Source organism: Panulirus ornatus, chromosome 11 (assembly GCF_036320965.1).
Source record: "Panulirus ornatus isolate Po-2019 chromosome 11, ASM3632096v1, whole genome shotgun sequence".
In the NCBI taxonomy this organism is placed as follows: Eukaryota; Metazoa; Arthropoda; class Malacostraca; order Decapoda; family Palinuridae; genus Panulirus; species Panulirus ornatus.
Window position 1 is genome coordinate 16,900,455 of NC_092234.1, and position 24,237 is coordinate 16,924,691.

The 24,237-nt window shown below is 41.5% G+C and overlaps 1 protein-coding gene across 1 annotated transcript in view; it reads left to right on the plus strand.

Moving 5' to 3' along the window:
• The first annotated feature begins 8,806 nt into the window (after positions 1–8,806).
• LOC139751339 (serine/threonine-protein kinase Nek8-like) overlaps positions 8,807–24,237 on the plus strand; it is a 180,171-nt gene continuing 164,740 nt past the window's right edge. Inside the window, 9 exon segments of the mRNA XM_071666693.1 lie at positions 8,807–8,838; positions 8,840–9,033; positions 9,191–9,291; positions 9,865–10,044; positions 10,717–10,924; positions 12,731–12,887; positions 14,999–15,181; positions 21,751–21,892; positions 22,698–22,826. Of these exon segments, the coding sequence (XP_071522794.1) occupies positions 8,807–8,838; positions 8,840–9,033; positions 9,191–9,291; positions 9,865–10,044; positions 10,717–10,924; positions 12,731–12,887; positions 14,999–15,181; positions 21,751–21,892; positions 22,698–22,826 (1,326 nt within the window).

Below are 24,237 nucleotides of genomic sequence, written 5' to 3' on the forward strand. Positions count from 1 at the left end.
GACTTATTCTTTTTATGACTATAACCATTTCACAGGAAGTTTCCGTAAATTAATTTATGTGACAGTTGCACACATCTATCCTCTTAGGTACGATAAGATTTTTATCCACTGTAAGTAACCTAGGAAATAAACAACCTAAACAAAGTAGGAACACCCAGCATTCATTTCCGAAGCCAAGGCAGCGTTAAATTAGACTGCAGCTGTAGGTATTGTCTCCCTCCATGTGTAAGGGTGTTCGTGGGTTCACATCTAACACTTGATTATTGTTTTCCATATGCATATAATTATGAAATATTAATGCAGCATACGATGTTGCATTTGAGCGTATAAAGCACATGGATTATTATTCTAACGTACGACGATGCGTATGAACCTATAAAACCTCATCCAGCCTGATAGCATAGGTTTGAACCTGTCCAACCTCACTTCAATCCATCCTATTGTAGGTTATATTAGGGAAGCTGCTATCTTTACGTATGTACAACTGTCTATTCGTCAGATTCTTGAAACTTTTCTCATTGTAATTGCCATGATCGTGAGGTTGGAATACTCTTCCTTGAATATTGCATTGCCGTTGGCAGTTCAAAGGTTTTTCCTTACACCTCGAAGCTTTGGACTCCCAATCCTATTATGTCTTTCCCAACAACTGTTCCTCGAATAGTCGCGATTACTTTCCCTTGTCCCTTCTTTGTCCCATTAATGAAACTCTACATTTCAAATAAGGCTTAGCTTCGATGTGGGGTCTTGTCCGTGAGTGGAACCTCCAACATTAGAAAAGACAAAAAAGAGAATGTATAGAATTTACGGGGACCCAAGGCGCGTGGACCAGGGGCATAACATACCTCCAGCGCTGTGTGGCCCTGCCGGCACACTATGAATGTTGTTTGAAACTTGAAGGATGACTCGTTTGGACAGAAGCAGACAGTTTTTGAGGTTTTTATTGTGAAACTTGCTGGGTTAATTACCTATAGAATGTCGCCAGATCATCACAGAAGTCTTTAATGTGAGACTTGTCGAGTGTGTCGTCTTGAATTGGCAAATCGTTTTAAAGGTTTCACTTGGAAGTGAAATGCATTTTTTTTTTTTCGTGGAAAATTGGCATGTTTATGTGGTGGGAAATTTTTAAGCCCTGATTGTGTATGTTTGGAGTAGTGGATTATGTGTTACTGGTGTGTTCAGTGGATTTTTTTTTTTTTTTGTGTACGATGGTCCAAACTACCAGGTTTACTAGATAAATGAATAAAGCTTATTTTGGCGATGCTACAAAATTAAGAGGACTTCGGGAGGTGTCCTAGGGCCAAGACAGTCTGACACAGGCTGTTGTCATTGACAGGTCGTTCTCGGGGTATATTTACTGGCATAGGTCAGGTATGTGTTCTCGTGGTACCATTACTGACACAGGTCAGGTGCGTGTTCTCGGGGTGCCATTGCTGGCACAGGTCACCCCGTGTGTATGTGTGTGTGTGTTTGTTGAAGGTTCTTCTAGGTGGATGTGTCGTGTGTAAGATGCAAGCGGGCAGTTAGCTCAGCCTTTAAGTACTTGTGAACATTTATTTATGGCCTAATTAATATATAAGAATTTTGTTAGGTATGCAAAGTGCTTAGTGACCATTGCATTCGGAGCTGAAGTTTTTTAGTTAAGATACTGTGTCGCAGATAGTTTATAGAGGCTGGTATTAATGCAGTTGTACAGTTAAGATTTCCATATGATATTGCCTCGCTCAACAGTATTGAGGGCGAAGCAGTGCTGTGGAGGCCTCCATAGATTATCAAGGGATGCTTGTGTTCATAGTGGAACCGGAAACATTTATAGATCCTTATTCAACCTACTTTCATCGTCCTTGAGGTATTCAGCCGCCAAGGTTTTCCCTGTCACGGTGTTGTCCTGTCACGGTGTTGTCCTGTCATAGTGTTGTCCTGTCATCTCTGGTCAGGAAGTTACCTCAACGCAGGCAAAACTAATTATTTTAATTAGTGAGATGAACCTTGAACATAATGTAAATGACGTGCTCTTATTAAATGATGCTCAGTGTACGCTTGCTTACTACGGAAATTTGTGGGAATTAGGAATTTAGAATTCTTACCACGTATTCCCTGCGTATCGTACAAGGCGACTAAAAGGGAAGGGAGCGGGGGCTGGAAATCCTCCCCTCTCGTTTTTCATTTTCCAAAAGAAGGAACAGAGAAGGGGGCCAAGTGAGGATGTTCCCTCAAAGGTTTAGTCCTCTGTTCTTAACGCTACCTCGCTAATGCGGGAAATAGCGAATAGTAAAAGAAAAAAAAATATATATATATATATATATATTTTTTTTTTTTTTTTTGCTTTGTCGCTGTCTCCCGCGTTTGCGAGGTAGCGCAAGGAAACAGACGAAAGAAATGGCCCAACCCACCCTCATACACATGCCTTGATTCAATCCATTGACAGCACGTCAACCCCGGTATACCACATCGCTCCAATTCACTCTATTCTTTGCCCTCCTTTCACCCTCCTGCATGTTCAGGCCCCGATCGCACAAAATCTTTTTCACTCCATCTTTCCACCTCCAATTTGGTCTCCCTCTTCTCCTCGTTCCCTCCACCTCCGACACATATATCCTCTTGGTCAATCTTTCCTCACTCATTCTCTCCATGTGACCAAACCATTTCAAAACACCCTCTTCTGCTCTCTCAACCACGCTCTTTTTATTTCCACACATCTCTCTTACCCTTACGTTACTTACTCGATCAAACCACCTCACACCACACATTGTCCTCAAACATCTCATTTCCAGCACATCCATCCTCCTGCGCACAACTCTATCCATAGTCCACGCCTCGCAACCATACAACATTGTTGGAACCACTATTCCTTCAAACATACCCATTTTTGCTTTCCGAGATAATGCTCTCGACTTCCACACATTCTTCAAGGCTCCCAGAATTTTCGCCCCCTCCCCCACCATATGATCCACTTCCGCTTCCATGGTTCCATCTGCTGCCAGATCCACTCCCAGATATCTAAAACACTTCACTTCCTCCAGTTTTTCTCCATTCAAACTCACCTCCCAATTGAATTGACCCTCAACCCTACTGTACCTAATAACCTTGCTCTTATTCACATTTACTCTTAAATTTCTTCTTCCACACACTTTACCAAACTCAGTCACCAGCTTCTGCAGTTTCTCACATGAATCAGCCACCAGCGCTGTATCATCAGCGAACAACAACTGACTCACTTCCCAAGCTCTCTCATCCCCAACAGACTTCATACTTGCCCCTCTTTCCAAAACTCTTGCATTCACCTCCCTAACAACCCCATCCATAAACAAATTAAACAACCATGGAGACATCACACACCCCTGCCGCAAACCTACATTCACTGAGAACCAATCACTTTCCTCTCTTCCTACACGTACACATGCCTTACATCCTCGATAAAAACTTTTCACTGCTTCTAACAACTTTCCTCCCACACCATATATTCTTAATACCTTCCACAGAGCATCTCTATGAACTCTATCATATGCCTTCTCCAGATCCATAAATGCTACATACAAATCCATTTGCTTTTCTAAGTATTTCTCGCATACATTCTTCAAAGCAAACACCTGATCCACACATCCTCTGCCTTTGCCTTTGTACAATGGCACTATGCACGCATTCCGCCAATCCTCAGGCACCTCACCATGAATCATACATACATTAAATAACCTTACCAACCAGTCAATAATACAGTCACCCCCTTTTTTAATAAATTCCACTGCAATACCATCCATACCTGCTGCCTTGCCGGCTTTCATCTTCCGCAAAGCTTTTACTACCTCTTATCTGTTTACCAAATCATTTTCTCTAACCCTCTCACTTTGCACACCACCTCGACCAAAACACCCTATATCTGCCACTCTATCATCAAACACATTCAACAAACCTTCAAAATACTCACTCCATCTCCTTCTCACATCACCACTACTTGTTATCACCTCCCCATTTGCGCCCTTCACTGAAGTTCCCATTTGCTCCCTTGTCTTACGCACTTTATTTACCTCCTTCCAGAACATCTTTTTATTCTCCCTAAAATTTAATGATACTCTCACCCCAACTCTCATTTGCCCTCTTTTTCACCTCTTGCACCTTTCTCTTGACCTCCTGTCTCTTTCTTTTATACATCTCCCACTCAATTGCATTTTTTCCCTGCAAAAATCGTCCAAATGCCTCTCTCTTCTCTTTCACTAATAATCTTACTTCTTCATCCCACCACTCACTACCCTTTCTAATCAACCCACCTCCCACTCTTCTCATGCCACAAGCATCTTTTGCGCAATCCATCACTGATTCCCTAAATACATCCCATTCCTCCCCCACTCCCCTTACTTCCATTGTTCTTACCTTTTTCCATTCTGTACTCAGTCTCTCCTGGTACTTCCTCACACAAGTCTCCTTCCCAAGCTCACTCACTCTCACCACCCTCTTCACCCCAACATTCACTCTTCTTTTCTGAAAACCCATACAAATCTTCACCTTAGCCTCCACAAGATAATGATCAGACATCCCTCCAGTTGCACCTCTCAGCACATTAACATCCAAAAGTCTCTCTTTCGCGCGCCTGTCAATTAACACGTAATCCAATAACGCTCTCTGGCCATCTCTCCTACTTACATACGTATACTTATGTATATCTCGCTTTTTAAACCAGGTATTCCCAGTCACCAGTCCTCTTTCAGCACATAAATCTACAAGCTCTTCACCATTTCCATTTACAACACTGAACACCCCATGTATACCAATTATTCCCTCAACTGCCACATTACTCACCTTTGCATTCAAATCACCCATCACTATAACCCAGTCTCGTGCATCAAAACCACTAACACACTCATTCAGCTGCTCCCAAAACACTTGCCTCTCATGATCTTTCTTCTCATGCCCAGGTGCATATGCACAAATAATCACCCATCTCTCTCCATCAACTTTCAGTTTTACCCATATTAATCGAGAATTTACTTTCTTACATTTTTTCACATTCTCCCACAACTGTTTCAGGAGTACTGCTACTCCTTCCCTTGCTCTTGTCCTCTCACTAACCCCTGACTTTACTCCCAAGATATTCCCAAACCACTCTTCCCCTTTACCCTTGAGCTTCGTTTCACTCAGAGCCAAAACATCCAGGTTCCTTTCCTCAAACATACTACCTATCTCTCCTTTTTTCACATCTTGGTTACATCCACACACATTTAGACACCCCAATCTGAGCCTTCGAGGAGGATGAGCACTCCCCGCGTGACTCCTTCTGTTTCCCATTTTAGAAAGTTAAAAAATACAAGGAGGTAAGGATTTCTGGCCCCCCGCTCCCGTCCCCTCTAGTCGCCTTCTACGACACGCGAGGAATGCGTGGGAAGTATTCTTTCACCCCTATCCCCTATATATATATATATATATATATATATATTTTTTTTTTTTTTTTTTTTTTTTTTTTTTATACTTTGTCGCTGTCTCCCGCGTTTGCGAGGTAGCGCAAGGAAACAGACGAAAGAAATGGCCCAACCCCCCCCCCCCATACACATGTACATACACACGTCCACACACGCAAATATACATACCTACACAGCTTTCCATGGTTTACCCCAGACGCTTCACATGCCTTGATTCAATCCACTGACAGCACGTCAACCCCTGTATACCACATGACTCCAATTCACTCTATTCCTTGCCCTCCTTTCACCCTCCTGCATGTTCAGGCCCCGATCACACAAAATCTTTTTCACTCCATCTTTCCACCTCCAATTTGGTCTCCCTCTTCTCCTCGTTCCCTCCACCTCCGACACATATATCCTCTTGGTCAATCTCTCCTCACTCATTCTCTCCATGTGCCCAAACCATTTCAAAACACCCTCTTCTGCTCTCTCAACCACGCTCTTTTTATTTCCACACATCTCTCTTACCCTTACGTTACTTACTCGATCAAACCACCTCACACCACACATTGTCCTCAAACATCTCATTTCCAGCACATCCATCCTCCTGCGCACATCTCTATCCATAGCCCACGCCTCGCAACCATACAACATTGTTGGAACCACTATTCCCTCAAACATACCCATTTTTGCTTTCCGAGATAATGTTCTCGACTTCCACACATTTTTCAAGGCTCCCAAAATTTTCGCCCCCTCCCCCACCCTATGATCCACTTCCGCTTCCATGGTTCCATCCGCTGACAGATCCACTCCCAGATATCTAAAACACTTCACTTCCTCCAGTTTTTCCCCATTCAAACTCATATATATATATATATATATATATATATGAAAAAAAGGGGTGACTGTATTATTGACTGGTTGGTAAAGTTATTTAATGTATGTATGACTCATGGTGAGGTGCCTGAGGATTGGCGGAATGTGTGCATAGTGCCACTGTACAAAGGCAAAGGGGATAAGAGTGAGTGCTCAAATTACAGAGGTATAAGTTTGTTGAGTATTCCTTGTAAATTATATGGGAGGGTATTGATTGAGAGGGTGAAGGCATGTACAGAGCATCAGATTGGGGAAGAGCAGTGTGGTTTCAGAAGTGGTAGAGGATGTGTGGATCAGGTGTTTGCTTTGAAGAATGTATGTGAGAAATACTTAGAAAAGCAAATGGATTTGTATGTAGCATTTATGGATCTGGAGAAGGCATATGATAGAGTTGATAGAGATGCTCTTTGGAAGGTATTAAGAATGTATGGTGTGGGAGGCAAGTTGTTAGAAGCAGTGAAAAGTTTTTATCGAGGATGTAAGGCATGTGTACGTGTAGGAAGAGAGGAAAGTGATTGGTTCTCAGTGAATGTAGGTTTGCGGCAGGGGTGTGTGATGTCTCCATGGTTGTTTAATTTGTTTATGGATGGGGTTGTTAGGGAGGTGAATGCAAGAGTTTTGGAAAGAGGGGCAAGTATGAAGTGTGTTGTGGATGAGAGAGCTTGGGAAGTGAGTCAGTTGTTGTTCGCTGATGATACAGCGCTTGTGGCTGATTCATGTGAGAAACTGCAGAAGCTGGTGACTGAGTTTGGTGAAGTGTGTGAAAGAAGAAAGTTAAGAGTAAATGTGAATAAGAGCAAGGTTATTAGGCACAGTAGGGTTGAGGGTCAAGTCAATTGGGAGGTAAGTTTGAATGGAGAAAAAGTGGAGGAAGTAAAGTGTTTTAGATATCTGGGAGTGGATCTGGCAGCGGATGGAACCATGGAAGCGGAAGTGGATCATATGGTGGGGGAGGGGGTGAAAATCCTGGGAGCCTTGAAGAATGTGTGGAAGTCGAGAACATTATCTCGGAAAGCAAAAATGGGTATGTTTGAAGGAATAGTGGTTCCAACAATGTTGTATGGTTGCGAGGCGTGGACTATGGATAGAGTTGTGCGCAGGAGGATGGATGTGCTGGAAATATGTTTGAGGACAATGTGTGGTGTGAGGTGGTTTGATCGAGTAAGTAACGTAAGGGTAAGAGAGATGTGTGGAAATAAAAAGAGCGTGGTTGAGAGAGCAGAAGAGGGTGTTTTGAAATGGTTTGGGCACATGGAGAGAATGAGTGAGGAAAGATTGACCAGGAGGATATATGTGTCGGAGGTGGAGGGAACGAGGAGAAGAGGGAGACCAAATTGGAGGTGGAAAGATGGAGTGAAAAAGATTTTGTGCGATCGGGGCCTGAACATGCAGGAGGGTGAAAGGAGGGCAAAGAATAGAGTGAATTGGAGCGATGTGGTATACCGGGGTTGACGTGCTGTCGGTGGATTGAATCAGGGCATGTGAAGCGTCTGGGGTAAACCATGGAAAGGTGTGTAGGTATGTATATTTGCGTGTGTGGACGTGTATGTATATACATGTGTATGGGGGTGGGTTGGGCCATTTCTTTTCGTCTGTTTCCTTTCGCTACCTCGCAAACGCAGGAGACAGCGGCAAAAAAAATATATATATATATACACACCTTTGGGTACCTGCCATCATGTTGGATTGGTTTGGAATTAACAAAAGAAAATGAAATATAATTTCAAGTACCTAATTAAAGAATTCTATATGGAACTTTAGAGAGAAGGACCCAAAGAATAGGTGTAAAAAAATGGCAGAAATGTAAAGTGTTTTGATGAAAGCAGAGTTGGGGGATATCGTGCACGTGGGAAGGAGATGCTTAAAGGACACAACTGTGGCTAGAATAATGAGAGAACAAAGAAGTGGAGGGGAATGTGGAATAATTGTGCGTACGATGATAAAAGATGTAAGATGCGTATTGAAGAGGTGAAGGTACACTTGAGCATTGTATTCAGGATTGTAATTTACTATCTGGGTTTAGAATAAAAAGGGTGTGATAGATAATGCTGTTAGATCAATAAAAAGGGTTAATGTATTTTTCACATTTTAGAAATGTCATTGAATACTTGCATATCTGAAGTATTGCCATTGTGCATGTGTTCGTGTGTTGATACAGAGTCAGTGTTCCATGCGGCTAGGTTTGGACTTCTGTCCTGTCCTTGGTATTAAGGGTTAGTAAACCTTGAGAGGTATTCTAAAGGAAGGTTGGCCTTCATTCCCTGTGTTGAATTCACTCTCCTCATTATGAACAACAAACAAAGCCAGAAGCTGTATGACTTGTATTTTAATATGTCCATCCCTGGGAGCTGTCTGTGGTCGCCAGCTGTACCCCATGACGTGCAGTTGGCTGTCCAAAATAAGGTCTCGAACGGGGTCAGGAAGTGAGAAAAGGACCCAGTGGAAGCGGAAGCCCAGGTTCTGGATATTTCAAACTTTTCCTTTGTAACAGTCTCTCTCTCTCTCTCTTAGTCATTAATCTTATTGCCATATACTTTAGGATGTCTCATGGCCTGGACGCACCAGTCACCCCAGTCGTCGCCGGGTCGTATGAGCACCCCCGGGGGCCCGAGCCAAGGCGCGGGGCCTTTGTTGCCTAAGCAACGCTGGCGGCTGCTGCTGGTGTCGTCTCGGGCCAGGCATGTGGGACCCATTGCCCAGGCCATCCTACCGGGCGTCCTTCTGGTCACCTTCAAATATGAGACCTCCACACTGGACCACATCCTCAGTGAGTACTGTACTTCGAGGTCCAGGATCATAAACCTGTTGAATTGATTATAATCTTGGTTTGTTATATACCTAGATTTAGCCATGTGAATCAAACTTAGCCTGCCTTGTAAATTTGGTTTTACGTATATAGCGTAATGAGTTTTGTTTCATTTTAGGCCAGGTGTCCAGCGCGCTAGATGGCAGGAAGGTGGAGACTATTGGCGTGGTGCTGCATGGATCAGAGGTGGAGCTGCATTTGTGTGGACCTGGGGAGAAGGTCAGGTGGAATGTTGTATCCTTGGTTTTCTGACCTGTAGCCCTCTAGCCTCCTGACTTGGAGCTCTATAGTCCCTTGACCTGTATACCTTTAGTCCTTTGACCTGTAGCTCGAGTTCCTTACCTGAATTTTATGTTCCTTTACCTGTAGCTGAATCCCCCTGACCTGTAGTTCAGTCTTCCTGCTATGTCAATCTTGTCCCCTAACCCTATCCCTTGTCCTGTAGCCTTACTTAGTCCCCAGTCTTATGTCTCTAGTTTGACTTGACACCATACTGATCTGTAGCTATAGTCATCCTGTTTCCTTTGTCCTCTGACCTGCAGTGACCTGTGACCTTTGCACTTAGCCCTGTGATGCTAGCATGCTGATCAGAGACCTTTTCGCTTGGAGCTGTAAGTTGGAATCTGACCTGAGACCTTTGTATCTTGCCTTGGGACTTTTGCACCATGACCTGTGACCTTTGCAACTTGACCTGGGATACTAGCAGCCTGACCTATGAACCTTTGCATCTTAACCTGTGAATAGGAGCTAGACTTGTATAACTCTGCACCTTGACCTGTGACTGTATTGCAGGTGCTGAGCAGCCACTCAGCAGCAGAACAGGTGTGGGTGCGGGAGTTCTTCAGCTCCTTAGTGTCGACCCATGTGGACAAGTCTCTAATGAATGCCCGCCTAGACTTTCTGGCTGCCCACCCTGCCCATGATGCCCACCACAACCAGGCTATTGCCTCCACCCTCACCCACCTGCTTCAGGTCAGACTCATGGCTGGTGTTGTTCTCATATGTCATCTGCATTTGACCTTCCCCTCATCCTCACCTCATCTTCCTTTCATCCACAATTTACCCTCCCCCTCATCCACATTACACTTTTGCCTCATCACATTTCCCACATCCACACCTTTAACATCATTTTATCCACACTTTACCTTTCCCTCATCCCTGCTTTTACCTTCCCTTCATCCATATTTCACCTTATATTCATCTATACTTCATCTTCCCTTCATGCATACTTCATTCTCCCTTCCGATACACTTTCTGCTTATCTTTAGTTTATTTTCACCAAATGTAGGTTTCACCTTCTTTTGATGTTTTGTTCACCTTTCCTTGATGTATGCTTTACCTCCTTCTGATGCATACTTCACAATCCTTTCATCCAGACTTCATTTTCACTTCATCCTCATTTTACTTTCCCATCATCCATATATCATCTTCCTTATCTTCATGTAGGTTTTCTCATAAACATTCACCACCTCTTCATCCATACCTCCCAAAGCATAGTTTGCTTCCTTTCATCCAGAATGCTAGGAATTCTTAAACTCCATTAATCTTTAGACAGTTGACAGGTCTTTGTGTCCTTGTCTGTCCTCTCCTTTTACCCTTTACTGACCATACCTGATCTGTCTTCTCACTCCTTTGTCCCTGAAGATTCCAGTGACACTGAGCAAGGATCTGCAGGGATCAGGTGTGGAGGTTGTGAGATGGGGTCCAGAGGGATCAGACACACTCACCCTGGGAGAACTCTACTTCGATTTGAAGAAGTTGAAGGATGCCCTCAAAACAGCAGGCAATGGTGCCAAGAAGCGGGTCAAAGACCTGGATCATGATTACGAGAAGATCCGGATCGTCGGCAAGGGTTAGCCCACATGCTTTGTGCTATAGGATTTTTTTTTTGCCAAGAGTATACACACACACACACACACACACACACACACACACACACACACACACACAAGGGTGCATAATAGTAAGGAGGGAAAGAGAAGACAAAGGAGAAAGATTGGCTTTCCTAATGAGAGATAACCTTAAGTTTCAGGGAACAGTAGTAGATGGCCCATTCAGGCAATACATAAACTGGAAGAGTAATTGTAGGGAATAAATGCATTGTGTTGTTGATGATATTAAATCCTCCAAAAATTTTAATGTTCCAGAACAGATATATAATGATGACAATGAAGGGACAATCAGTATGGTACTTGAATCAGTAAAGCATGCACTTCCCAGAGAAAGTATTGATAATGGGGGATTTCAGGTATAAGGATATACACAAATGGGATCTAATAGAGAAGGTACACAGAAGTGCAACAAAAATGGTACCAGAATTAGGAGAGATGAGTTCTGCCTCACCCACATGTGAACTGCTGGCATTCTGTCCCCAGACATACAATCTCTTCTTGACAACACTTACCTCACAGAACTCATTCTCTGTAACTTTAGATTTTCCAGAGGTGAGTGCTGTGAGCTAGCCCTCCCTTTTGGCAAAATAGTAGGAGCAAAAGATAGAAGGAGTAGGTAGGAAAAGAAGACAGAAGCATTTGGTAGAAGTAGTTGGTAGAAATATTTGGGTGTGAGCATTAGGTAGAAATAGACGGTTGGAGAATTAAGTAGAAGTCCATTGCAACATTAGGGATAACCCTCTGGAAACACTGTGCCAGGGTAGCCCTCTGCCAGTGGCCTCTCCAGATTGAGGCACTAAAAGGCCAAAAATCAGCGCTGGAGTTCACCATTTATGGAGACTTTTGTCATGGCCATCCCTTGAGGGAGTTCTCAAAGAGAACGGGTGTTTGAGATATAGATGAATAGATAGAGTACAGGGATAGGCTACTAGCTGCAGATTTGCCCAACATAAGAGAATAGTGAGTGGTGACTTTATCATAACCAGATGATAGGTAATAGTGAGGCATATTGATAACAGTGAACAGTGCTATGAAAGCTGTAAGGATAGAACAGCCAGAGGGCATGATATAAAGATTAGCAAAAAACCTGTTAAGAAAGATGAAAATAAGTATTATTATGGTATAAGAGTGGTGGATGAATGGAATAAACTGAAAGAGGATATTGTAAATGTAGACCATACTGAAGTTTGAAAGGTTTTATGATTGCAGAGACTGTTCAAGAGATGGGGCTCAATGATTGCAAACCTCTCTCCCAGTACAGTACAAGTAGGTACACACATGTATGAGTGATTTTATATCATTTTCACTATTAATTGTTATTTATGATGATCAAATAGAAATATACATGCCATTTGCTACACACACATAAAGTGATTTTGATGGATTTAACTTTGCTAACAACCAGTCAGAGAGCAGCAGGACAAGTGTCAGTGTTTACCTCTGAAACAAACCTTGACTAACATCATTCAGCTTATCTGATTAAGGATAACAGTCTATCTGGGATGTGAAATGTTGTGGAGGTAAATCATGTTCTTTATTACATTATGTATTTCAAAACGAAGCTAATGTAGTATGGGATGAGTTATCTTGATTGATAGACTAAGATATCACACTGATAGGATTAAATTCCCATGTTGAAGATTCTGTAAAAGTGCTTTTCAGACTGAGGGTTAGAGATCTTGTTCATGGTCTGCTGAAAAAGTGTGCATAAGTACCTAGAATATTATACCCATGGAATTAATTAGACAAGTTTTATGTCCCGTCAGGAGCATTTGGTAGTGCTGTTCTGTACCGGCGTAAGGAGGATGACATACTGGTAATTATCAAGGAGATCAACATGCTGGAACTATCAGCCTCAGAACGCCAAATGGCCCTCAATGAAGTCAACGTTCTGGCCCTGCTGGACCATCCCAACATTATCAGGTTAGCCTGAGTCATCTTGGTTCATTGCCTATTAGGAAAAGCCAGTTATTTTGGATAACACCATCAAGTGTGCTCAAGTCATACTGAGAGTTGCTTTTTTTTATGCTTATTTGCTGTTTCCTACCGTAGTGAGTTAGTAGTATCAGAACCAGACAACAGCCTCATTTGGTCACATCCATTCTCCAGCTGTCATGTACTATGTACAGAAACCACACCCTGCCATCCACAGCCAGTTCCCAAAAACTATTCCTTGGTTTCCTCGGATCACTTCACATGTGGTTCACCTATAAACAACATGTCACTCCTCTTGTATCATACTGATTCAGTTTGTTTTATCATGTGCACACCTCTTACCCCTCTTACCCTTGTGACTGTTAAGGTCATGAACCCTCAAAGCCTTTTTTACTTCATTCCATCATCACATTGTTGCTCTCCCTATTCCCATAATTCCCAAGCTAATTTTTCTTAGCAGAAAGATAGATCCACCCCCTTCTTGACTGCTGATGAAAAGTGAGGTGATATAATCAGATAGTGGGCAATTTTGTTCCACTTCAGTATTGTCATGGAGCTCAGGTCAACTCAGGCCAGTACTACTTAGATTAAGGTCATTCATTGTTTGAGCCATGCTGAACTAAAGCATGTCTGTAAGGTTAACTCTCATTAGCTAGTATTTTAGATGATCCTAGATATATGTTTTCTCTAGATCAAATTATGTCTTTACAGTACTTGTTTGGGTTAACTTTCAGTCATTCTTTAACTCAGAGTAAGTAATTTTGTCACTGCTTATCAATGATTCAGCAGATATTTGATTTGCTGTTGACCAACTTCGCACTCGCAGATTGATTCAGGTGTTGTGCTCTAATATTACCAGCTTATCATAGGTCAGTCATAGTCACTGCTGCTAAGGATGAGATAAATGCATTGGACTATTTGATGATGTAACATCTCCCCATTTTTTTGTTTAATGAAGATGGACTGCAGTAATGTCATAAGATCATTTGTGGACACCAAGTTACTCTTACTGTTACATCATACCTTCCCACCACTGTCATTTTATCTTAGGTCACTGCATTATGTGTGAAAATGAGAAATTGATCCATGATGTGCCATCTTAAGATCATCAGGTCAGCTGAGTTCATTGCTTCAAAGCTAATTAGGTTGTCAGTTTTGTTTTGCATTAATGGACCATTTCAGTATTACTTCTTCATCACACAAAACTTTAGGATGAGGTACTCAAACTGGATTAGATTTGATAACTCCAAGTTAGTTTAACATAACTACCTAAACTATATGGAACTTACTTACCTGACAAGATTACCGGGTTTATTGTACATAACCTTGCTGTACTTAGGATAACTTAATCTTTTAACCTCTCCTAACATTACTGATACATGGACTTCTGATTTAAAGTAACTTGGCCTTATTATGATCAACCAGATATTGCTTAACTTTGATGATTAACCCATCAAAACTTTATTTAACCTATCATAACATTACTTACTTTGGTTTTATATTCGTGTGGTAACAAAAGTTTGTGGTTTGATCAGCCATTTTAACAACAAAGCATGACCCTTTGATTTAATAACAAAGCTTCATGCTTAATTGGTATTGATTATATGATCTAAATTACCTTACCTTGATATAACAGCTTAGCAGACCTAAATGTAACAAAGTACAAGATTACTTAATATTATTCATATGGTTTATGTTTACATAATCTTAAGTATTCCAGCTTAGTAGCCTGCTGTAACTGTTTGATTCATAACCTAAGTTTAATGCAACCTTACTTTGCCAGTTTTTACTAAATGTAAACTTCAGTAATCTTTGCCTTAGTTGAATTTACCTGTCATACTTCGGGTCTTTTGCTTAGCCTAATCTATCTATCCGAGCAAGACTAGGTATATCATAATCTTACCTAATAGGCTTAACCTCACACCATATAACTTGATTCAGTTGACATAATTTGCTTAACCTATGATGGCCTAACTTGACTTACAGACTTGACTTTGTACAGTGCATCAGAACACGAGCATTAATTGACGTGGTTTGCCATGTTTAACTTTCCTTTTCCCCCAATAAGTGACCAGTTTTCATATTCCCTTGCCATGCAGCTATATGGACAGCTTTGAGAGGGACACAGTGCTATGTATTGAGATGGAATATGCTGATGGAGGGAGTCTGGCTCAGTACCTCACACACAGGGTTAAGCGCATTGACGAGAGGGAGATACTGGTCATCTTCCATCAGATCACGGCTGCCATTGCGTACATGCACCAGCATCACATTCTCCACAGGTAAGGGGGTTAGAGATGGGAGTAGGTTTAGACGGAGATACATGATTTTATTGTTATATTATTTTGCTTTGTCGCTGTCTCCCGCGTTAGCGAGGTAGCGCAGGGAAACAGACAAAAGAATGGCCCAACCCACCCACATACACATGTATATACATACATGTCCACACAGGCAAATATACATACCTATACATCTCAGCTTATACATATATATACACACACAGACATATACATATATACACAGGTATAAAAGAAAGAGGCAGGAGGTCAAGAGAGAGGTGCAAAAGGTGAAAAAGAGGGCAAATGAGAGTTGGGGTGAGAGAGTATCATTAAATTTCAGGGAGAATAAAAAGATGTTTTGGAAGGAGGTAAATAAAGTGTGTAAGACAAGGGAGCAAATGGGAACTTCAGTGAAGGGGGTTAATGGGGAGGTGATAACAGGTAGTGGTGATGTGAGATGGAGATGGAGTGAGTATTTTGAAGGTTTGTTGAATGTGTTTGATGATAGAGTGGCAGGTGTGGGGTGTCTTGGTCGAGGTGGTGTGCAAAATGAGAGGGTTAGGGAAAATGATTTGGTAAATAGAGAAGAGGTAGTAAAAGCTTTACGGAAGATGAAAGCCGGCAAAGCAGCAGGTTTGGATGGTATTGCAGTGGAATTTATTAAAAAAGGGGGTGACTGTATTGTTGACTGGTTGGTAAGGTTATTTAATGTATGTATGATTCATGGTGAGGTGCCTGAGGATTGGCGGAATGGGTGCATAGTGCCATTGTACAAAGGCAAAGGGGATAAGAGTGAGTGCTCAAATTACAGAGGTATAAGTTTGTTGAGTATTCCTTGTAAATTATATGGGAGGGTATTGATTGAGAGGGTGAAGGCATGTACAGAGCATCAGATTGGGGAAGAGCAGTGTGGTTTCAGAAGTGGTAGAGGATGTGTGGATCAGGTGTTTGCTTTGAAGAATGTATGTGAGAAATACTTAGAAAAACATATGGATTTGTGTGTAGCATTTATGGATCTGGAGAAGGCATATGATAGAGTTGATAGAGATGCTCTGTGGAAGGTTTTAAGAATATATGGTGTGGGAGGCAAGTTGTTAGAAGCAGTGAAAAGTTTTTATCGAGGATGTAAGGCATGTGTACGTGTAGGAAGAGAGGAAAGTGATTGGTTCTCAGTGAATGTAGGTTTGCGGCAGGGGTGTGTGATGTCTCCATGGTTGTTTAATTTGTTTATGGATGGGGTTGTTAGGGAGGTGAATGTAAGAGTTTTGGAAAGAGGGGCAAGTATGCAGTCTGTTGTGGATGAGAGAGCTTGGGAAGTGAGTCAGTTGTTGTTCGCTGATGATACAGCGCTGGTGGCTGATTCATGTAAGAAACTGCAGAAGCTGGTGACTGAGTTTGGTAAAGTGTGTGAAAGAAGAAAGTTAAGAGTAAATGTGAATAAGAGCAAGGTTATTAGGTACAGTAGGGTTGAGGGTCAAGTCAATTGGGAGGTAAGTTTGAATGGAGAAAAACTGGAGGCAGTAAAGTGTTTTAGATATCTGGGAGTGGATCTGGCAGCGGATGGAACCATGGAAGCGAAAGTGAATCTTAGGGTGGGGAAGGGGGCGAAAATTCTTGGAGCCTTGAAGAATGTTTGGAAATCGAGAACAGTATCTCGGAAAGCAAAAATGGGTATGTTTGAAGGAATAGTAGTTCCAACAATGTTGTGTGGTTGTGAGGCGTGGGCTATGGATAGAGTTGTGCGCAGGAGGGTGGATGTGCTGGAAATGAGATGTTTGAGGACAATATGTGCTGTGAGGTGGTTTGATCGAGTAAGTAATGTAAGGGTGAGAGAGATGTGTGGAAATAAAAAGAGTGTGGTTGAGAGAGCAGAAGAGGGTGTTTTGAAATGGTTTGGGCACATGGAGAGAATGAGTGAGGAAAGATTGACCAAGAGGATATATGTGTCGGAGGTGGAGGGAACGAGGAGAAGTGGGAGACCAAATTGGAGGTGGAAAGATGGAGAGAAAAAGATTTTGTGTGATCGGGGCCTGAACATGCAGGAGGGTGAAAGGCGTGCAAGGAATAGAGTGAATTGGAACGATGTGGTATACTGGGGTCGACGTGCTGTCAATGGATTGAACCAGGGCATGTGAAGCGTCTGGGGTAAACCATGCAAAGTGTGTGGGGCCTGGATGTGGAAAGGGAGCTGTGGTTTCGGTGCATTATTACATGACAGCTAGAGACTGAATGTGAACGAATGGGGCCTTTGGTGTTTTTCCTAGTGCTACCTCGCACACATGAGGGGGTTGTTATTCCATGTGTGGCGAGGTGGTGATGGGAACAAATAAAGTCAGACAGTATGAATTATGTACACATGTATATTTGTATATGTCTGTGTGTGTGTATATATATGTGTACATTGAGATGTATAGGTATGTATATTGTGCGTGTGTGGACATGTTTGTATATACATGTGTATGTGGGTGGGTTGGGCCATTCTATCGTCTGTTTCCTTGCGCTACCTCGCTAACGCGGGAGACAGCGACAAAGCAAAATGAATATAAATATAAATACATAATTCATACTGTCTGCCTTTATTCATTTCCATCGCCACCCCGCCACACATGAAATAACAACCCCCTCCCCCTACATGTGTGTGAGGTAGTGCTAGGAAAAGACAACAAAGGCCTCATTCGTTCACACTCAGTCTCTAGCAGTCATGTATAATGCACTGAAACCACAGCTCCCTTTCCACATCCAGGCCCCACAGAACTTTCCATGGTTTGCCCTAGATGCTTCACATACCCCGGTTCAATCCATTGACAGCACGTCGACCCCGGTATACCACATCGTTCCAATTCACTCTATTCCTTGCATGCCTTTAACCCTCCTGCATGTTCAGGTCCAGATCACTCAAAATCTTTTTCACTCCATCTTTCCACCTCCAATTTGGTCTCCCACTTCTCCTCGTTCCCTCCATCTCTGACACTTATATACTCTTTGTTACTCTTTCCTCGCTCATTCTCTCCACGTGACCAAACCATTTCAAAACACCCTCTTCCGCTCTTTCAACCACACTCTCTTTATCACACATCTCTCTTACCCTACTGTTACTTACTCGATCAAACCACCTCACACCACATATTGTCCTGAAACATCTCATTTCCAGCACATCCACCTTCCTCCGCACAACTCTATGTATAGCCCACGCCTTGCAACCATATAACATTGCTGGAACCACTATTCCTTCAAACATACCCATTTTTGCTTCCCGAGGTAATGTTCTCGACTTCCACACATTCTTCAACGCTCCCAGAACTTTTTCCCCCTCCCCCACCCTATGATTCACTTCCGCTTCCATGGTTCCATCAGCTGCCAAATCCACTTCCACATATCTAAAACACTTCACTTCCTCCAGTTTTTCTCCATTCAAACTTACCTCCCAATTGACTTGTCCCTCAACCCAACTGTACCAAATAACCTTGCCCTTATTCACATTTACTCTCAGCTTTCTTCTTTCACACACTTTACCAAACACAGTCACCAGCTTCTGCAGTTTCTCACACGAATCAGCCACCAGCGCTGTATCATCAGCGAACAACAACTGACTCACTTCCCAAGCTCTCTTATCCACAACAGACTGCATACTTGCCCCTCTTCCCAAAACTTTTGCATTCACCTCCCTAACAACCCTATCCATAAACAAATTAAACAACCATGGAGACATCACACACCCCTGCCGCAAACCTACATTCACTGAGAACCAATCACTTTCCTCTCTCTCTACACGTACACATGCCTTACATCCTCGATAAAAACTTTTCACTGCTTCTAACAACTTGCCCCCCACACCATATATTCTTAATACCTTCCACAGAGCATCTCTATCAGCTCTTTTATATGCCTTCCCCAGATCCATAAATGTGACATACAAATCCATTTGCTTTTCTAAGTATTTCTCACATACATTCTTCAAAGCAAACACCTGACCCACACATCCTCTACCACTTCAGAAACCACACTGCTCTTCCCCAATCTGATGCTTTGTACATGCCTTGACCCTTTCAATCAATACCCTCCCATATAATTTCCCAGGAATACCCAACATACTTATACCTCTGTAATTTGAGCATTCACTTTTATCCCCTTTGCCTTTGTACAATGGCACTATGCAAGCTTTCCTCCAATCCTCAGGCACCTCACCATGAGTCATACATACATTAAATAACCTTACCAACCAGTCAACAATACAGTCACCCCCTTTTTTAATAAATTCCACTGCAATACCATCCAAATCCGCTGCCTTGCCGGCTTTCATCTTCCGCAAAGCTTTTACTACCTCTTCTCTGTTTACCAAATCATTCTCCCTAACCCTCTCACTTTGCACACCACCTCGACCAGAACACCCTATATCTGCCACTCTATCATCAAACACTGAATATTCAACAAACCTTCAAAATACTCACTCCATCTCCTTCTCACATCACCACTACTTATCACCTCCCCATTAGCCCTCTTCACTGAAGTTCCCATTTGTTCCCTTGTCTTACGTACTTTATTTACCTCCTTCCAAAACATCTTTTTATTCACCCTAAAATTTAATGACACTCACCTCAACTCTCATTTGCCCTCTTTTTCACCTCTTGCACCTTTCTCTTGACCTCCTGCCTCTTTCTTTTATACATCTTTCAGTCATTTGCATTATTTCCTTGCAAAAATTGTCCAAATGCCTCTCTCTTCTCTTTCACTAATAATCTTACTTCTTCATCCCACCACCACAAAAAACCCTAATTATTAGTCCTTTTACTATCTCTGAGAAGTGCATGATCCACTGCTTCATATACCATCCTGGGTGTTCCTTCAATGTTACCATTGTATACAATTGTCTCTTGAGGATTTGTAGGCCCTAGGGCCAAAATACTTCTGCTTTTTCCCTTTGGAAGATCTTTGAAAAATGCTGTGAAACCATGCTTAGTATGTAGAGCATATGTTTCAAATTGAAATTGTTCAGTCTTTACACATTCCAGATTTTTGGTTAATTTAGTGTAATCACAAGATAAAAGCAGTGATGATTTACAGAAACCCAGATCCTCTCATCTTCAGGGATCTTCAAACTGTTAAGCTTTGGCATATTCAAGGAAAGGGTTGGATCTCATTTTCAGGGTTCCTACATCTAATAGGGCTATGGTATATGTCAAAGAAAGTCAGATCTTCTCATTCTTAGAGCACTTAGTCTGTTGCACCATGGAATAATTTGCTCTTGATTCAATTTTTTTATGACTGTACAGAATGCCCAAGAAAGACCTCTGGAGTTTCAATTATTAAAGTTTATTAACTTTGTTAACGTGCAGTGTTTTCCCTTTTGAATTTCAGTAAGGAATTTCTCCAAGTTTTAAAGACATCTGTCATAATTCAACAAGAGCTTTGTTAACTGCTTTGTAAATTTTGCAAACTACAACACACTTTGTACTTTCTCGTGGGGATGCCATACTTAAAGGATATCTGAGCATTGCACATACACAAGCTGTCAGTGGCACTGTCATCTAGTTGCAGCATGTGTCTTGAAAATGTTAAGATTTTGTACCAAATTTTGGAAAGGGAGACATAGTATGTTAATGCAGTTAATTTTATTTATTGACTGAAATTTGTTGTCCATATACTTAAAAGCTGTTCTGATATTTGCAAGCAAGCAGTTTGTCTTGTTTACTATTCGCCCAGTTTAGGATTCTGGCAACAGGGTAGGGATGATGTCAGTTTCTGAGTCCCTCTCAATCACAGATTCCTAAAGCTTATTTCCTGTTGGATGATACTCACTTTGAGGCCTGCTTTCACTGACTCCCATCCTCATTACTTTCATTTATGTAGGTTGAATTTTATCAACCATGTATCACAGCTTTGGAGTCTGTTTAGGCCCCCTTGTGAGTTGATGCTTCCCTCATAGTGCTTGTGACATGACCTTTGCATGATTTGAAAGCACATTCAGGCAGTAGTGTATTCCTTCTGGCAAGTTATTCACATAGACCACGAAGAGTAATGGTCACAGAACAAAATCCTGCAGCACTTTGCCCACTTTAAGAATGCTCCTCTGGCATACTCCTTTTGTTATCTTTTGCCAAGATTATCTTTCAACCATCATTGTGTCTTTCCCCATGCTTCCTCCTGATGATATAACTTTTTAATTGGATTCCTATGCAGTACAGTGACAGAAGCTTTCTGGCAGTCCAGATACAAACAGTTAGCCCAGCCTTTTCTCATATCTATGATTACTTTTTTGTCGTTACCTCTTTGTATTCTGTGGGGATGGAGTTTTATACTCATGGAGCCCCTTCCCAAGGGTATCTCTTCTAGCATACAATTTTTAGAATTTCTGAATACTGTCTGCATTTACTATATCTTGCATTCATTTTCTTCCATTCACCCACCACTCTTATACTATAAGAGTACTTCTTCCCCTCTCTTTTTAACAGTTTTGTAGCATGATTTCATTTTATGTCCTCAAGTTGTTCTATCCATACATCTCTCGAACAACTGTTCATTCTATGTCTTTTAATCCTCTTCACAGCCCACTTACTTTGTACACCTCCCAACAGGGACCTGAAGACAGCCAACATCTTTTTGACAAAACAAGGGGTGGTAAAGGTGGGTGACTTCGGCATCAGCAAGATGATGAACACCAGCTCTGCCCATGCCCACACTGTCCTGGGCACGCCATACTACATCAGCCCTGAGATGGTAAGGGCTTTGAGGGTGGTGGAAAGGCTGATGAGGTGGGATGGAGTAGGAAATAAGCCAGGGAAAGTGAAAAGAAGTGAAAGGGCCATGCTGTTTTGTTTTATGTATGGATCTGAAATAATATCTTGTCATACAGTATACTGTGCAATGAAGATTTACATCCCAAAAGTCAGTTAGTTACTTTTCACTGTATCTGAATAGTGATAATTTTTGAGTTTTGACAAAAAAAGTATATCATTTTGACCTCAAAAGGGCATTCACGTTTGTGGACAATATTGAACTCTAGGAATTCGTATGTCTTTGGAATGTCAGTTTCTGACAGTACTTTTCATTTATATCTAAGGTATTACAGAAACTCCTTAGACTTGCCTTAGTCTATTTGGATCCAGTTTAACTTGATATGCTGTTAATGAACAAAGGATTCTGTTATGTCTTGCTTTAATTTAACCAGCTAGTTCTGGTTAGCCTAATTTTGGCATCTGAGTTTGCTCCTTTTTGACTGAATCACACATTAACACGTTCTAGATTTTACTAGCTTTGCTTTCTGAGCCTTTCTTCAGTTACTTCACTGATCAGTGAAATTTATGTGATCAAATGTAAACTGACTTACCTTCTTTTGTTTTGCATTTGCATAAATGTTTTGAATTAACAAAATGCTGTGACTCATCATTGTGTAACATTTTAGTCACCTTCAATTATCTCACTCTGATACCATCAAAAGCTATCCCAATATGATATTCATTGAAACCAGACTCACCATTGCTTAATATTAAAGTTATTTTAAGTTAAGTTCTCATTTTGACAGTGTGAAGGGAAGCTTTATGATGAGAAGAGTGATATTTGGGCCCTGGGCTGTATACTGTATGAAATGGCTTGTCTGCAGAAGACCTTTGAGGGTTCCAACCTGCCAGCACTTGTTAACAAGATTATGAAGGTGAGGTTAAGGGAAACATTTGTTAGGATAATTGTACTGTATGATATGTTTTGTCTGCAGCGAACCAGTTAGGGCTTCAGCACTACTAACACTTTCCAGTAATATTATGAAGATGAAATGTTGGAAAGGTGTATGTAAGAGAAGTTGTATATAGGTATAAGGAAAGGTGTACTTAATGAGATGGGTTGCTTGCATATGACTTTTGAGGGCTCCAGAATTCCGGTATTTATCATTCAACATAATCATGAAGGAGTTGTGCTTAAGTTATGGTGTAGGTGTAAGGAAAGGTTGTATTTAGTATTTAGGTGGAGAGGAAGATGTGCTGAAGGATTTTATCTTTTTTCAGAGGACCTCTGAGCGCTCACACCTGCTAGCACACATCAGTTTGATCATGAATTAGTCACTGTAGTTTATCTGTGTAAGACCTTTGAGAGCTGTAGCTTCCTTGCAGCAAAATTTTGATTGGTAACATTATTGGAGTGAAAATGATATCTCACCTTTGTCACCATACCCTGCTGTTGCGTTCCACCTGTGTAGGTGAAGATGTAATGTATTAAATGGCTTGTCACAGGCACCTGCTTGCCAGTGTTTATTGTGAAAATATAAATGTGAGGTGTAGAGGAAGGAGTTAAGGGAGGTATATGTAAGTGTAGAAGGAAATGTATGAAAGAGAAAAGAAAGTGGCACCGAATGAGAACTCCAGCTTCCAAGCAGAAAATTTTTAATAAGTAACAGTAATGATTGTATTGAAAATAATTTCTTGCTTTTTTCACTGTACACAGCTGTTGCATTCCAATTGTTTCCCATGAAGATTTTCTATGCTCGATGGTCCTTGAATAATTTTTCATGTTCTGTCTCATCCATTGTTCTTTCTCATGCTCTACCACTTTCCTTTTCATGTAATTGCACCTTAGTTGCAGTCTCTTATAAATATTTTTTTCCCTGAGGTTTCCAATCTATGCATTGTCAGGTATCTCTTTTGGTCCAGTCTCTTCAGATGTCCATACCTGCTTCATTGACTTCTTTCACTGAATTATCAAATAAATTTGTTGGATTTAGTGCCTGAGTGTTTTCTGGGGCACATATATCTGGACTTGTCTCTTTTACTTATATCTCTTATTCTTACACTGATGATGACTGGCAAACAATTTAGAAAAAATTCTTTCACTGTTGCTAGCAAATATATGGTTGCCACTAGATTTTATGTATCTCATAACCCTTCCATTTTGTTGGGGCATGAATGCCCTGGGAATTTTTTTATGTCCACTCTGGCTGAGGCATATCTTTTTCCTACTTATTCGCTGTTTTCAGAGTTAGTCAGGTAGCACCTGGAACAGACAAAGAAAGGCTGCATTCACTCACATCCATTCTCTATCTGACATGTGCAGTGCATCAGAATTTCTGCCCCTGT